General features: G+C 37.0%; 1 protein-coding gene across 1 annotated transcript in view; it reads left to right on the top strand.

Annotated features, from left to right (window-relative positions):
• The window catches only part of lama2 (laminin, alpha 2), a 178,552-nt gene that overhangs the window by 31,705 nt on the left and 130,887 nt on the right, over nt 1–15,960 (top strand). Inside the window, exons 2-4 of the mRNA XM_069161590.1 lie at nt 2,242–2,412; nt 4,358–4,470; nt 14,932–14,983. Coding sequence (XP_069017691.1) covers nt 2,242–2,412; nt 4,358–4,470; nt 14,932–14,983 — 336 coding nt within the window. The remainder of the gene's footprint in view (nt 1–2,241; nt 2,413–4,357; nt 4,471–14,931; nt 14,984–15,960) is intronic.

Genomic DNA, 15,960 nt, shown 5'->3' with positions numbered 1-15,960 from the left:
TTGGAGCTCTGTAGCTTCAGAAGTTCAGTTCCCTTCAAATCTTCTTCGGTTAACACAAGATACTTGGTTTGCGGTATAGAAAATGTTACACATTTTATAGCACGTGCATATTGCACTAACAAAGGACGAACACTGCATAATGAGATACACTATCTAAATTATTTCATACAATTTGAGAAGTTCTTTAAAGTCCCTCTGCTGGCATTGATTAAACTCCTAAAAACTCCTTATTTGAATCAAAACTACATATTTAGAAGTTAGTTTTTTATTCAAGAAAATAATCCCTTAATGCCTCAAAGTGGCTGAGATGTAACTCTACACCTTTGCCCTCACTCAGTACATGCAGAGCTATAAATATGCAAATAGTCCCCACCTCTATCTCTAACCTCGCCTGCAACTCCATGATACGGACAGTCCCATCCTATAAGCAGACTGGATTGGCTTTCCTAGTTTGTGATGTATGAAACCCTGGCTGTCTGAGTCTGTGTTGCTGAAACTATGAAACTGTCACTGCAGTTTAAAAACAGAAATGCTCAGCCAAGTATTTTAGTGTATAAAAAACACCACATTGACATGTTACTAAAGTCAAAAACTTGATTTTCATCTGACCTTTACCAGAATGTCTAAGTTTTGGACTTTTAGTTGAACATATCAGGCTATTTAAACACCAACTTAAGCTTTGGGAAGCTTTTCAATTGCATACTCAAGAAAATATGTGGCAAATTTTATATATATATATATATATATATATATATATATATAATGATCAGTTATTAAAATCATTGTCATCAAAAACATTCCTCCAACTGATAAAATGTTGCAGTGATTACAGTACACAAACTCCCTCTGTTTGAACATAACTGACTCCTTTTGTAATCTGATTTGAGTTGAGTTGTTATGTTGAGAAATGTGGTGTTACTTTTTTTTGCCTAGGAGATTTTTGGTTTCTCAACACACTGCAAGGGGTTGAAAACAAATCACAATTGCATAGTAGGACTTTATTAATGGATTCCAACCGCAACCTGCAAAGAAAAATCTGTGTACTTCAGAGAATTTTCTATAATGAATGTTCTCTCTAAGGTTACATTCTGGCTGCAGGAGAGAAACATATCCAGGGATAGAAAAGGAAAGTTGCTTGAGCAACATAATGCAAATGAACAGTCTTTTGATGTAGTAGTGTGAAATTGGCCAAAGTCGGCACAGTTGAAAGCTGGTGGATGAAAATGTTCTCTCTGTGCTTATTTTATCCAAAGCAAAAGTGAACATGGCTATTGCTACTGTGACGTTAACTGCATTAAACTGTACTGAATATACACCCAGATTAAATAACTTGGAAGGTGTGAAACCATTGCCCTCCCCCTCATGTTCCAGGCTAATTACTCACAACCTCAGAACAACAGAAATACAAGCGGTAGCTGCCTCATTTGGAACAAGACTACGCAGAGAAATTAAACATGTTTCCTTTGGAGAACAAATCCAGCCTGACCTCTTTTGAACTGCTCTGAACCGGCATGAATCTTTGTTTAGTGAAGATTGGACAATTAAACTGATGTTGCTAAAAAAAACTCAGTGTAGTCTGTAGTCTAATGTCACCTTTATGCGTGATATCGAGAATGAGAGAACAATATATCAATATTAATATAAATATTGTTGTAAGTTAAGTGTAAGCGTATTGGCGTGTTCATTAGCAACTGGAGGCGAAAAAGCTCTGACCTCTGAGTGGGAAAATACACCTAAACGCCTGCCGAATTAGGAATATCCAAGATGTAAGTTTGACTTCAGTTGACATGGCAGCGTTTGTTTGGTGAACAGAACAAATGTAATTGCTCCAAAAATAAGTTGAAATTGCCAAACGTGGTTAGCCTAGCATACCTAGTTTTCTAGTTGTCTGTTGAAAATGGCGGTACATCGAAACATGTAGAAATGTAGTGTACAATTAATACATACTGTGTTACATCTTGTCCCTTGGTTTGTTTTTATGGTCTTTTTTGTATTCTGAAAGCAGATTTTATAGGAAGTAGTTTGTTGTCTTCATATGAACACTCAAATAGGAAGTGAGATGTTCCCAAGCTTGAACACAAGATATTTCCCTTTTTGTTTACCCCGAAAAGAAAAAAAACAAACTGCTGCTTCTATATGTTTAACAAGATGCACAAAGCGTCTTATCTTTAATCATTTATGTCTGTATGTAATCACACATACATCATACATACAACATGTGTGGTGTTTCCCTTTTTCTAGGCCTGTTCCCAGCAGTGTTGAATCTGGCGACTATGGCAGATATAACAACTAATGCCACCTGTGGCTCAGCGGGTCCAGAGATGTTCTGTAAGCTGGTGGAACATGTACCAGGTCAGCCTGTGACAAACCCACAGTGTCGAATCTGCAACCAAAGGAGCAAAAAAGCAATCGGTAAGAAACATTCACGACACAATAAATATAGTCTTAGTGATTGCAATAATGAGTCATGCTAGAGGAGTTAATTAGAGCCCGATTGGCCAGATGTTGGCCAATTATTTTGTCTGAAATTATAATTATTGAATGAACTGAGGAATCAATTACAACATGACAAGATGACGATACAAAATTTGCCTGCGATCATTATTCAAACAGTCAACCAGACTCATCATAACACAATAGATCAATAATTCAATTAATCACTCGCCAGTGATACAGCCAAACAACCAATTGGATTGTGAGCAAAGCAGTCAGTGATTAGTCAGTCAACAAACTGCTAAGTCAGTCATCAATCAGCCAGTAAGTCTGTTGGTGTAACAGTTAGTCAGCCAGAATGGGAGAAAACAGAAAATTATGGGATGACAAAGGGGGAAGTAGAAGAGAGTGAGGGGTAAGACTGAAAGAAAGATTAACTAAAATTAGATTTATTCATGTCAAGCGATCACTTCAATGAAGTTTGGCAATTTAACAAATTTGGATACAGTCGGATGAGAGGAATTGGATGTTTTGATTGTGGAAAGGCTCATGTTGAGAATAAGGTTTGGGTCAGGGACTGACAGTAAAGCAACCAATCACAACAGCGCAGAGCGCGCATCCCTCCGGCCAGTCCAATCTATCACTAATGAAAAGTTTTTTGCAGGTTAGAAAATTTGGTAGCTAAAGCTTATTTGTTAATTTTAATAACCGATATTTAACCAGTACAAAAGTTAAGTGAAAAAACAACATTTTGCAGTTTTACAGAAAGTTTGTTGACATTTACTTTTGGCTGGATAACCGTGAGTTACTGGAATCCTGTCACCATCAGGTTGCCAGACATCCAGGCCAAGAAATAACCAATCACATTATTCCCACATGAAACAAAACAATTTTTTTCGTCAGTTCCCTTGTTGAATAAATGAAATAATTGAGAAGTCAGGCTTGCCATTTCACCCTGGCTCTAGTCTTTATATGCAAATCTAATGGTCTCCTGGCCCCAGCTTCGTTTTTGTTGGAAATTATTCTGTATATTTCCTCTTCTAATTACTGTAGGTAAAAAGGAAACTAAGTTAATTTCCAAAAATATTGAACTTTTAATTTCCTGTTTAGTGGTTAACTGATTAACGGACTGATCTGGCAGATAGACTGATTCAATGAATATGTATGTGGACTTCTTTTATTTACTTTCAGTGTGAGAATCCTGTATTCTGTCTTCTTTCTAAATCTCAGGAGATAAAAAAAAGAGGGGAGAGGGATGATGTTGTAAAATGTGAGGAGAGTTAAGAGATAATAATTTAGTTTACCAAAGAATGTATAGCATCTTTACTTTTCTAGCAGTAGTTGCCATGGTTTTTAACAGAAATGTCACACATAAGTAGCCAGATGATTGACATGTGTCAGTCAAGATGAAACATCACATAATTTCTTAAAAATCCTTGTTCACGCACATATAAGCATCCATACTATACCGCACACACAGCATACAGAAAAGCTCTTCATAGCCACCTTTGCTATACAATGAACTAATAATGTATTTTATTTGCCTGCTCCATCAAAGCTATTGTGTAGAGTTGTAAAAGCACCCAGAAGTAGATTGTGCAAATAAGGTAAAAAAAAAAAAATGTCTTCATTCAGAGGTGAAATAAAATAATTTCAAATGGAAAGAAAATATTTTTTTCTTTCTTTTACAAGGTAAAAAAATATCTGCCTTCGAATGGTTCAAAAATGCCAGAGAGGAGAAAAAATAGTGAAGAATATTTTTCCTTTGGAATAACGCTGAATTCAAGAAGAAAAGGACTACTAGTTATTTAAATACCCCCCTCCCCCCCGCCCCCTCCTTCCTTCTCCCTCCCTCTCTCTTACTGTGTGTGTGTGTGTGTGTGTGTGTGTGTGTGTGTGTGTGTGTGTGTGTGTGTGTTTACAGAGCGTCATCCTATAGAGTATGCCATCGATGGAACCAACCGTTGGTGGCAAAGTCCCTCCATCAAGAATGGAATGGACTACCACTATGTGACGATCACACTGGATTTAAAGCAGGTAGAAAACACACACACACACACACACACACACACACACACACACACACACACACACAAACACAGTATGGAGGGGTCAGAAGAGTCATTAAAATATCACACGCATACAGGATGCTTGTTATGAACTGACCAAACATATTGTCCAGATTACCCGGCAATCCAGCAGCTGGTTTAGCCTCGGCTAACGGCCCATAGCTCTGCAGAATGCCTGACCTTATGTTTTGCTGTTAACACGTCCTCCAACTCTTGATAAACAAATGACTCCTCAATAAAGAAGTTGAACATTACCTGGACAGCTAAAGACACATTTAAATTGAAGATAACTTTGGAGTCACAAGGAATTTCAGTTCATTGCATTTTATGTCTTTTGGTGAAGGCTTACCACCTCCCCCGCATTCTTGCAGCAAGCTAACATGTCCTGTACCAATCTGTCTACTGAACACAAACTGATATTAAATCTCCATCATAATGCCTTTAAGACAGTAAACAAACCCACCATAACTGTCAAAGTTACTGGTGTTATAATTATATTGTGGTGTAAGGACACCATTCATTACAGGACAAAAGTCATCACAACTCTAATGCATCACAAGTACTGTAAGTAATTACTAAGTAATGCATTACTGCCCAATACTGCACATAACACTCACAACACTTATGCACATGTGGAAATGTAAGTGATTTTCATAAAATATCTAAAATTAAATAGCTTTTTGAGTAAATTAATAAACACCTCGTGTGAAGGAAGGAAACAAAAACACCATCTCAAATATTCAGTCACACATGCATGCGGACATGTGGGATACATACAGTAATAAGGAATGATCATATATGCACATGTGCATTTACATGTGTTGATAAAAAAACAAAAACAAGGCAGACAAACGTAAAAATGCTTGGTGTGGTAGGGGTGTTTCTTATGGCACTACCACATACACTAAATAAGTACACAAGTTAACATACGTGTGTGTGTGTGAGAGCTCAATTACTCTGTATTCGTATGTTAATTCCTTGGAGGCTTAACCCCTACCTTAAGTTGATGATGCCTCCAAAATTTGTCTTTCCACGCTCAAACTGCCTCTCCCTCTGGGCTTGTAAGGTGGCTGTGCGAAGTCTCTTTACAGAACGACAGCTGTGGTCGGCTTGGATTTATAATGGCTGGAGAGGATGTTAATGGTGACTTGTCATTATTGGAATCCATTGTAAGTGCCATGAATCAAAGCTGACTGCAGCCTCCAGTCTCTGTGAAGAGACAAACCTTTTTACATTGATCAACATTCAGTTAACAGCATCAATAACTCAGGTTTTGTTGTTGTGTTTGTTGTTTCTCTATTTGTGTGGAAGCATTCTGAAATTGAGACAGTTATTTAAGCACTATTATTAAAACTGGTTCCACAGTTAAGTCTGCATACGTTTCATTGACACCGGCCCATTATATAGTGCGTCCTGCATTTTTCATTCATGGGAAGAAACATTTTATTTAATTTTTTTTTTTTTATCAAAGGAAGCAAACAGAAATAGGGAAAATCAAACATTTGGCAATTACTCACCAAATCGGCATAAATAAATATGAAAATATGTTTAAACCACGCTCACACATTTAAGGAATCCAAATTGCATCAAATCAAACTAGTCTGCATGTCTTCCAACCATAGGAAGAAAGTGAAGCACACAGAGGAAAGCCACGCAGACACATAGAGAGCACAGGGTGGTCTGAACCCTAAAACTTCTGTTAGAAAATACAATATAATGATGATATGGCTCAATATAACACCACGTTAAAATGCCTTGGGTTACCTGGGTTACACTCTCCCCCTCTAAACTGCATGAAAACTAAGATTCAGTAGGGCTGGAACTATTTCAACCAACTGTTTGTCAACTGTTTGTCACTCTTTAAATATGAGTCTCTATTTTTAAATTGGGAAGCTTGGCAGGAATCTTGAATTCAAGGATTCAGGAGAAACCCTAGGTTCATTGAGAAGTCAGTAAAAAAATGCTCTGAAGGTTAGAAATAGATACATTTTAGATGAATAAAAAACCCAGTATTTGAGATAACTACCACAATATCACCAGAAAAACTAACAATCACATGTCAATGAAAGAAAAGTTCAACTTAAATGAACAAGAACTATTTATGAATTGTATAAAAATTTTTTTTTTTTTTTTTTTTTTTTTTTTTTTAAATGTTTTTTTTTCTTAAAGTACATTTAGGCTCATAGCTGTTGCTGGAACATTCGGAGATTGACTTTGGGTTAAGATCTTTGTCGCTCTACCGTCTCTTCTGGCTCCACTCACAACATGCTGCAAAGAGGCCTTGAAATGTATCTAAAAAGTTAAAGATAAGAGCTAGAAAAAGCAGAAATGGTGGAACAAAAGAAAGGGAAAAATATATACAAAGAGGTAAAGGTAAAGAAATAGATTCCAAAAAGATGTAAGAAAAAGACAAAACAACAGAGCTGAGACATACATTTTAAAATCCGAGGTGATGTCATTGCAGTACACTTATCAGAAACACAATGCCAAAGGCTTTTTTCATCACAAAAAAAATATTAATATTACCTTATATTGTAAAATGTGTTTGTTTTTAACAACATTTTTCAAAATACAGTATATCGAGCATTAATGAAGTGGACTTCATATGTTAATGGGATGCTGGCAGAGACCCAGCAATGAAATACCTTAAGCTAACATTTTCATATTAAAATCTCACTTTATCTTACACCATGGGGCAGACTTGGCAAAAATAAAATAAAGACATGGCAAAGAGCAGAACCCTTAAGCTTAAGAAAAAAAAAATCTGCAAATGTTAACCTCTCTTTTTTTACATTGCACTTTTTCTATTCTAATCTTTCTATGGCTAGAATAACACAGTCAAGACACATGGATGGATGCTGAATGCAACAGTGATTCTGTTGTCAGTGCAGCGTTTTAAACAAAACAAAGACAAACCATAAAATAAACAGTATGTTTTGAATACTATTGTAACATGGGGATTTTTCAATATTTCAGGTCAGATTTCTAGTCGTCATATAGGCACACAGAGGACAGAACAATAGCTAATGAAAAAACTGAGGTGAACTTTATCTATTTCCTTTGTTTTTGCCAACCATCACGTATGTAGAATATAATTATACCTCCGGACAGGAAGTAAAACAGCAGCCATCTCGACATGTTAATGACTTTGGGCCCATCAATCACATCTTTCACCACTGCATTGTGCCTGCTGAATAAATATTCAACCTAAAATGGTCTCACAAATACACACACACACACACACACACACACACACACACACACACACACAGTGGCACAGACAATGAATGCATCGACCTGGTAAATAATACTCACTCAATTCTCTCTCCAATATTAGCGTGTGGAGAAGGTGACTGACACATGCACTTATCCACATTCAAATATTCATAGAGATGCACAAAGAATCGATGAAAAAAAATACGATAAGCGTTGACAGATACGAATATACTGTGTCAGGTGCAATCAGAAAGTCCCGTTGTGCAACAGTTCAGGTTTTTTTCCACTTGATGTTTTCCCTCAGATGCCTCAAAATATCACAGTTGAATTTGGTCTCGACAGTCTGACCCTGGGAGAGAAATTGAAGGTGCCAACATGCAAAGAAAGCAAACAAACATGTGGTTGCACTCCTAATCTGACGCTCGTTCTTCGCTCTTGGAAAGTGGCGTACTGCCACTCTGGAAACGCGAAAGCCACTAAAAACACCTTCGCCCGGATCATTGCTTCATTGCCGTAGATGTTCAAGGGTCTCTGTTGTCGACGTCCTGAGTTTGACTCAAAATTTGATGATTGCTCTCAGCTCACGTTAAAATACAGGTGCTGATGTTGATCAAATTATATAACTTGGAATATTTCCTCACACAAGTTATCGCTTCCCCCTTGTCTGTGTGCATCACTGACCTTTTAGACAAACTTTGAGCGATTTAGAGTATCATTCTGACTGTCCATTAAATTATTTAAGTGAAGAATGATTTCAAAAATATTTTCTTGTGAGGTTGTGGTTTGTCTCGTGCGAACAATATCCTGCTGTTTATGTCTCAATGCTACAGTCTCTGACATTTAGACCACATTGCCTACTTGCAACATGTCATGTCATGTCAATATATATGTATATATTCACACATGAATGAATATATATATATATATATATATATATATATATATATATGTGTGTGTATATGTATGTGTATATATGTATATAAAGTATTTGGGCATGAGATGGCGTTCTCAATTTTATCTGAGAAGACTGAAAACAATCCCTTTGTCATCAAGCAACTGTTTATGACTTAAATTGTGTATTGATTGCAGTAATATTAGATCACACCTGATTTGCTGTGATTGATTGTCTGCTAAACAGCATCATTGTCTGAGGATGCGCATGTGTGAATATGTGCATGCTTCAGTGGATGTTTTGTGTATATGTATGTGTGAGGCTCGATCAGGAAAGCTATTTACCCTCCAGTGCACTGAATTTCCCTCGCGACCACAGTCATCTCACTCAGAAAATGACAGCGGACTTGTGCGTTTGTGTGTGTGTGGTTATCGCCTGTGACATCACCACTCTCATTTCCTCTCTTGTTATTGTTGAGCCTCTCTGGACAGAAAGACAAAATAATGAGAAAGAGTGGGAGCTGAGGGTCCATGTGTGCCTCTGTGTGCCTCTGTGTGTCTGTGTGTGTGTGTGTGTGTGTGTGTGTGTGTGTGTGTGTGTGTGTGTGTGTGTGTGTGTGTGTGTGTGTGTGTGTGTGTGTTAGAGACAGTTGAAGTCTATGTATATTCTTTATTAGTTTTAGATGAATTCTTGAACTGTATTTTTGCATAGAGATGTATTGGACTTGAGAGTACACTAAAAGGCTTCTGCAGATAGACGTGAGAATCATTTCTGACTTTGTGAAAACTTTCTAAGTTCTGGTTATTTTTAAGGTTTGATTTACAGTTTAAAACTTTAAAAAAAATGTTTTAAATTGTCACTCTTTTCATTTCTCTTATTAGTGGGCTTTTACACCTCCAGTCATTCCATATCACATGTTCGTTTTCCAGCCATGCAACTCCTGTGTGTGAAATCTTGTGTTGCCGGTGGCGCTGGCATTACTATGCATATTGATTAAGTAATTAGTAGTAAATGCATTAGGACTATTTTACCAGGAGGAGCTAAACTTGCCTTGTTTCGCTGTGGCAACAGTCTTCCGTCAGCGTCAGACAGGATGCGGTTAAATTGCAGTTATTATGGAAATGCAGCGATCAGTTTGATTGATGGACAGCGGTTAAATCATGCAGCAGCTCTGCTCTCTGGGGAGGGGAGGAGAACCGGGTGATCAGAGTCCTGAAAAAGGCTGCCAGTCAAAGTGCTTTTATCCGCAGGTCTAAAATACATCAACATGGACACATGCCCAAAACACACACAGAAAATGCATATAAAGGGTGTGCACATGCCACATGCAAAATTACTGCTCTGACCTTATGACACACTAGCTTTACCTGGCACAATTTTCACTGCACCTCATTTTTGTTTATGTTTTTAAGGAGTTCCACACAGAACTTGTAGAAAGCTTTTATATTTTTGTTCATGTTTGTGTATCTATTCTCGGTAATATCTGGTAGCAATGTGTTCTTCTTTCCCTTCTTTTGTCGTTTTATTGCAAATGTTAAACGGCTTTTCGGTGCATTACCGCCATCTTCTGGTGAAAGTTCTGCATTGCCAGTGGCAGTAAAATCAATGGACAATATATTTTTAAAGACAAAACGATAAGTCTCAATGTGCGAGTGTATGAGTTCTTACTTGAGGGTGCAAAGCAAAGCTCTGGTGTCAGAAGAAGGAAAGCATAAGAACCCTGTTGACTGAATTTTTTATGATCTACTGACTCCTCAAAATTTTATGATCATGACCCATTTCCCACATTTTTAAATTCTCCGCAGATACACTGTATATCCACGTCGTTTTTACCAAAACATTTAAATCAGTGTCCAAAATTACACATCAGGTGGAAACTTTTTATTTTGAAAGATGTGATGCAGATGTTTGAGCTTGGAGTCCATCAGTTCTCATTTATAATGGAAGGAAAGTGCATTTCTATCTTATCTGAGACATTTTATTTGTTGAATGGTATTTTCTTTATTTTCCCCGAGAAACATACATCAAACCGAAGAACGCAACATAATGACATTTGGCAACACAACAGCTTCTCTTTAGGTGTTTTTTATTATGTAACAAATACATCAAACATAAAAATGATACGGTCAGAGCTTTCAGTGCCAGAAAAAATATCTTTATTCATGACGGAGAAGCTGTAAATTACACATCTGCTGTACCCAATGAAACTTTGTTTAATGTTTGAGAGGAGGCCGGGCCAAAGCAAGAATGTGGGAGAGATTTCAGCATCTGGTGTTTTGTGTCGACTAAAGCCTATTTAAAAGCTTAAGGACACATTACGGCTCAGTCTGTGAGCGAGCGTGTTAGTATGGATAGGCATTTTATTTGTGTGCAAGTATGTTTTGGGCAGTTTAGACAGATATGCAGACTTAGAGAGTGGATTTCAAATGGCTGTTGCACAATAAGCGGATCCTCTGTTTTACCCAGAGCCCCGTGTTTGTATATACTGTAGCCTTTTCACTTTTTAAGCCAATTTTACCATCCTAAGTGTGTAGGTATTGTTTTTTTCTGCAATTCAGTCAAATATTGAACTCTTCTAATGTATTTGGCGGCTGAACTGTCAACAGACATTTATTCAAAATGCTGCTGCATTGGAAATACCTCTCCAAATTGTTTTTATTGGTAGCCTGGCGAAAAAGCAGAAAGATTTTGCATTGAGATGAGTGAATGGCTCCGCTGAATATCTGCTAGTTGTTTGCCTGCATTTAGTTTGGCAGTCAGGGGTGCTGGATGATTCATGCTATTTAGAAATGGGCCAACAGATACTTTATTAGTCCAGTGAGATGTTAACACATTTTCATTTGAAGTGACAGTAAATTTTAACGAGTCTACATACCAGTTCTGTGGCTCTGACGGCGTAGCCACCTGTGTTTATGTCTGAATCCTAAAAAAACCCCACACATTTATGATTTTTGGTCATTGGTTTTCCCTCATTGTGTCTCATTCTGATCTTATCCCACTTTGTCTTTGATAAGTCTTTTGTTCTTTTGTGTGCGGATTGTACTGGAATTGACTGGATTACTAACTGGAATGGGAGGTTGATGCCAGTTTATCAGGCCAGAGAGATTTTAACACTTTCCATGTGAATGGTCTGTAAACACCAGCTGTTCAGCAAAACCGCTGTCACTGTGTGTCCAAATCACGCTGGGACAAAATGGATTCTTCACAGGCTATTTAATTGTATGCAACCCAACAATACTGGACACAGGGCTTAAATGGACTGATTGTGCATTAAAATAAATGTGTTAAGTGCTCATTTGGCTGTTATGCTCAGATAACTTCCAAAAGCCATTCGCTAGCATGACAGTTTTCAGTCAAGTATGTAAGATAGCAGTGATAAAATGCTTGAGAACTCTTTGAAAATAAACATTGATTTGTGTGGTTTTGAGTATTACAGTCACTTGTGAGATGTTAAAAGAGGATAAATGCAGTTTTTGTAACCTGTCAGTGAATAATTTGCCTCCTCGCCTCTGAAATCTCGAGTCTTTTATCTGAAGCTACGTGCAATATAAAAATAATCAAAATGCGTCAGTAGTTTATTTTGGAGTCACAGAATTATTCATCAGTGCAAAAGTAGACATACGATTCTTCATTTCATCTGAGGAAAAAGTGAGTCATTGATTTCTTTTCACTCTTTAGATTTGAACTAGACTTGCAAAGAGTGTGGAGATATGCTGTTCTCTCCTCTGAGATAACACCAATACTCAAAATAGAAAATAAATAAGTTTGATACTTTATTAATTGAATGAGAGCACCACCTTTTTGAGCATTAACCAGTTGGCATTCTGTATAGCCAGTCTAACCATTTCATCATTAACTTTATTGGCATAAAGAGTACTGTCACCCTTTTGTTATAGGCTGATAATAGTACTAAAAGGTAGACAGACCATTTGCTGCAATAGTGGATCTCATCAGTCATAAGCTACAGCATTTAACATGCATATCCTCTACTTGGGAGGCCTGCCAACGTAGATAAAGTCACTTATATCAGAACGCCTTCACTCTTTTCAAACAAATTTGGCCTGAGTTGTGAGTTGTGTGAGCTGCAGTAACTTTAGACTTCACTAAGGGCAGCCGGTGAGCTAGCATCTACCAATTGCGTGAGGTGTTTCGGCAACGTCAGTAAATTGTAGTTTCTAATGATAGCTTCCACGTGAGCCATTTAGGGAACATGTGCTAATTGTTACCACAGAAAAAAACCTGGGTTGTTATTGTAATTTAATTCTAAATGGATTTTATAAAATTTGTATTGCAAAAAATATCGTTCAGGAACTGGCTTCGAAGTCAAGGAATTGGGATGTTATAATTATTAGTATGCTTGCTCCAGCCAGCTCAGCTTCAATCAAAGACCTATCAACATATTCACTTTGATAATTCGGTCTAAAGGAGCATTTATGATATATCTCAAAATAAAAATGTTTAATAATTTCAGTAATAAAAATATTAATACTAATATCACTTGGACTTAACTTTGACTCCAAAAATGGAAGACCAATCTGTCCTCGAAGTAGGACAATAAAGACACCGGACTTGAAATGTGGTAACACAATAGAAATCGTTTTTATTAATGGTATGTTGAAAATCAGTTTGAGAGATTTCATTTTTTTTATTCTTTTATTCGGTGGTGTGCTTCCTTTAACCATTGAGAACATTTTGTTTGATTCATTGCAAGTGAAAAAAACACAGTCTCAAATGGAACCTGATGAAACCTGAAGACACCCTGCTTCTTTGAGCTCGTGGTTCTTGCACTATAAAAGAAAAGAATAAAATAAATAAATTCCCAAAAATCGGCATTTGAAACAAAAATCTAGCCAATTAAATTTCATACCAACGTGAGCTCAACATAAACGTACCTACCTGACATTAAATGTCATGAATATGAGATAAACATTTATTTACCAGCAGTGTGATTTCTTGCGGGACAGTTGTTGCCGTGTTTATTTGTTGATGCGGTGTTGAGCTTTAGGGGCAAAAAAGATCTTTCATCTGGTCTGATCAAAACAGAAAATATGACACACTGCAGTGCTACACACACACACACACACACACACACACACACACACACACACACACACACACACACACACACACACACACACACACACACACACACACACACACACACACACACACACACACTATTAGTTAGCTATGTTGATCTATGTTTAGCTGCTGGAGCTGCCTCGCTGTCCCAAAGTTGTCACCGTATTACAAGGTACCGCTGGAAGCTCTCTTTCTCACACACACACACACACACACACACACACACACACACACACACACACACACACACACACACACACACACACACACACACACACACACACACACACACCCCGTCCTCGGCTAGAATAAAGGTAACAGTGACTCTTTGTAGGGGGTTTGAATGACTGCTATAAGGTTACCCTAAAAGACACTTTCTCACACAGACAAAAACACACATACTCACACATTTAGTTACTTTCTCCCTATTCTAATTGCTGCAATGTGACACTGCTTCCCACGTCACGAGAAGAAAGAGAGATGTTCTCACAGGGGGAGAGAACGGGGTGAAAGACAGAGGGTGAAGAGAGACGGGGCAACAGGGAGGCAGCTTTTGACCTACATATAATGTTTGTATCTATATCTATGTACCTGTGCATCTATTGCTCTGCCCCATCCCTATGTCGGTCTGTACATCTATTTATCTACCTTTATCATTAAATTTAAACAATATCAGTTCATCAGAATAAATTCTGGTAATTGTATGTTCTAGACATTAAAAACCTGTAATTGAAAAGTATATAACGCTTGAATTGTATTGTTTAATCATGTTGTCAGTTTGTTTGGTTACTTTAATGGACTCTCAGTCTCCATGAACCAGGTTTACTGTAAACTATGGTTAATTGAGGTCGTGATCTGCAGCAGGAAACAATGATTTATGCATTTATATTTTTAAAGATACCAACTTTTAGATGTTTAAAGATTTTAAATCTTAACTTTTCTATCACTGTGTTTTTTTTTTTTTTTTTTTTTTTTTTACAGTTAAAACAAGTAAAAAGCACATTTTAGTACTTCAGGCTACATCACCTGTAATGTTCGCCATAAGTAAGGTGACAACTAGTACAACTTTATTTTTCAACACATCCCTTTCAAAGGTTAATAACAACTTCAAGGTGCATTATAATAATGGTTATAAAAATAGAAATCAAGAGAAAAAACAGTGCAATCAATCAAACCATAATTGTTTCTATGTTACAATAATTTTTTTCATACATTTTCTTTTCTCTCTGCATTTTCTAGATTTTCCAGATCGCCTATGTGATAATAAAAGCAGCAAACTCACCTCGCCCAGGTATGCGTTCTGCATTTCTGCATTTAGACAGCTACACAGAGAACTGTTTGAAGCATTAACTTTACTGCTTTAATTATAAAATAAAGTAATAAATGTGTGATTAAAGTGCAGGTTAAAGACATATTTTTCAACCTTTGTCTTATGAACAGTTAAATACAGTAATTACAGCAAACGGTCCTCCCACAGTGACTCTACATATATTGAAATATTAAGACTGCATTCAGTATATTGCGTTTTTACTTCAGCTGTCAATGCAGATGTTTAAGGTTAAAACCGAGCATTGAAAACATCAATAATTCTGCTAACTTACTGTCTGCAACTGTTAGTGCGTTTCCCTCTAAACAAGCACCTTTTGCCCTCATTATGCAAGTAGGTGAACAGCTATGCATAAACATAGTGGCAATAAAGGTTGAAAACAAGAGTTGGCTTTTGAATAAGCAGGCTTTACGATCAAAAGGGAACAGGTTTCACAGAAGTATAGACTAGTTGTCAGATTAGTTATCCTCACGCCAGGAATGAACAACAGCACAGTCCACAGGTGTAAAAGTAAAGTGACAGTAACTTAACAGTTAATGTTTCATTAAACTGATCTCTCTGTTTATAATAGACGAATTATAACATACAGCTTACATTGAGAAGTGATGTCGGAAGGGAAATTCATTTCAGGCTGCAGCCTATTTCTCTTTTCATTTCCAGACACAGTAAAGCATAAAATGACTAAAGTTATTACGTTTTTTAAAAAAAAATTTTTTATAAGATGTAACGAAAAATGTTGGCAGTTCATATATGTACTCTGCTTTGTGCGATTTAATATGTTTTTTGTGTTTCCCATTAACTGGACTACCTTTACTTTGCATTCAATATGGTTTATCGTAGTATTGGCAAACATGAAAATGAATGTTCTGTCAATTTTCTATGTATATTAAGCAGTGTGACCTAAACGGAGGCTTGGATGCCCATTACTATTTTTATTGATT

Source organism: Embiotoca jacksoni, unplaced genomic scaffold (genome assembly GCF_022577435.1).
Source record: "Embiotoca jacksoni isolate LCO1_2020_lvr unplaced genomic scaffold, fEmbJac1.0.p SCAF_29, whole genome shotgun sequence".
Lineage (NCBI taxonomy): Eukaryota > Metazoa > Chordata > Actinopteri > Embiotocidae > Embiotoca > Embiotoca jacksoni.
Note: the sequence above shows the minus strand (reverse complement) of the source record. Positions and strands in the feature narration are given on the sequence as shown.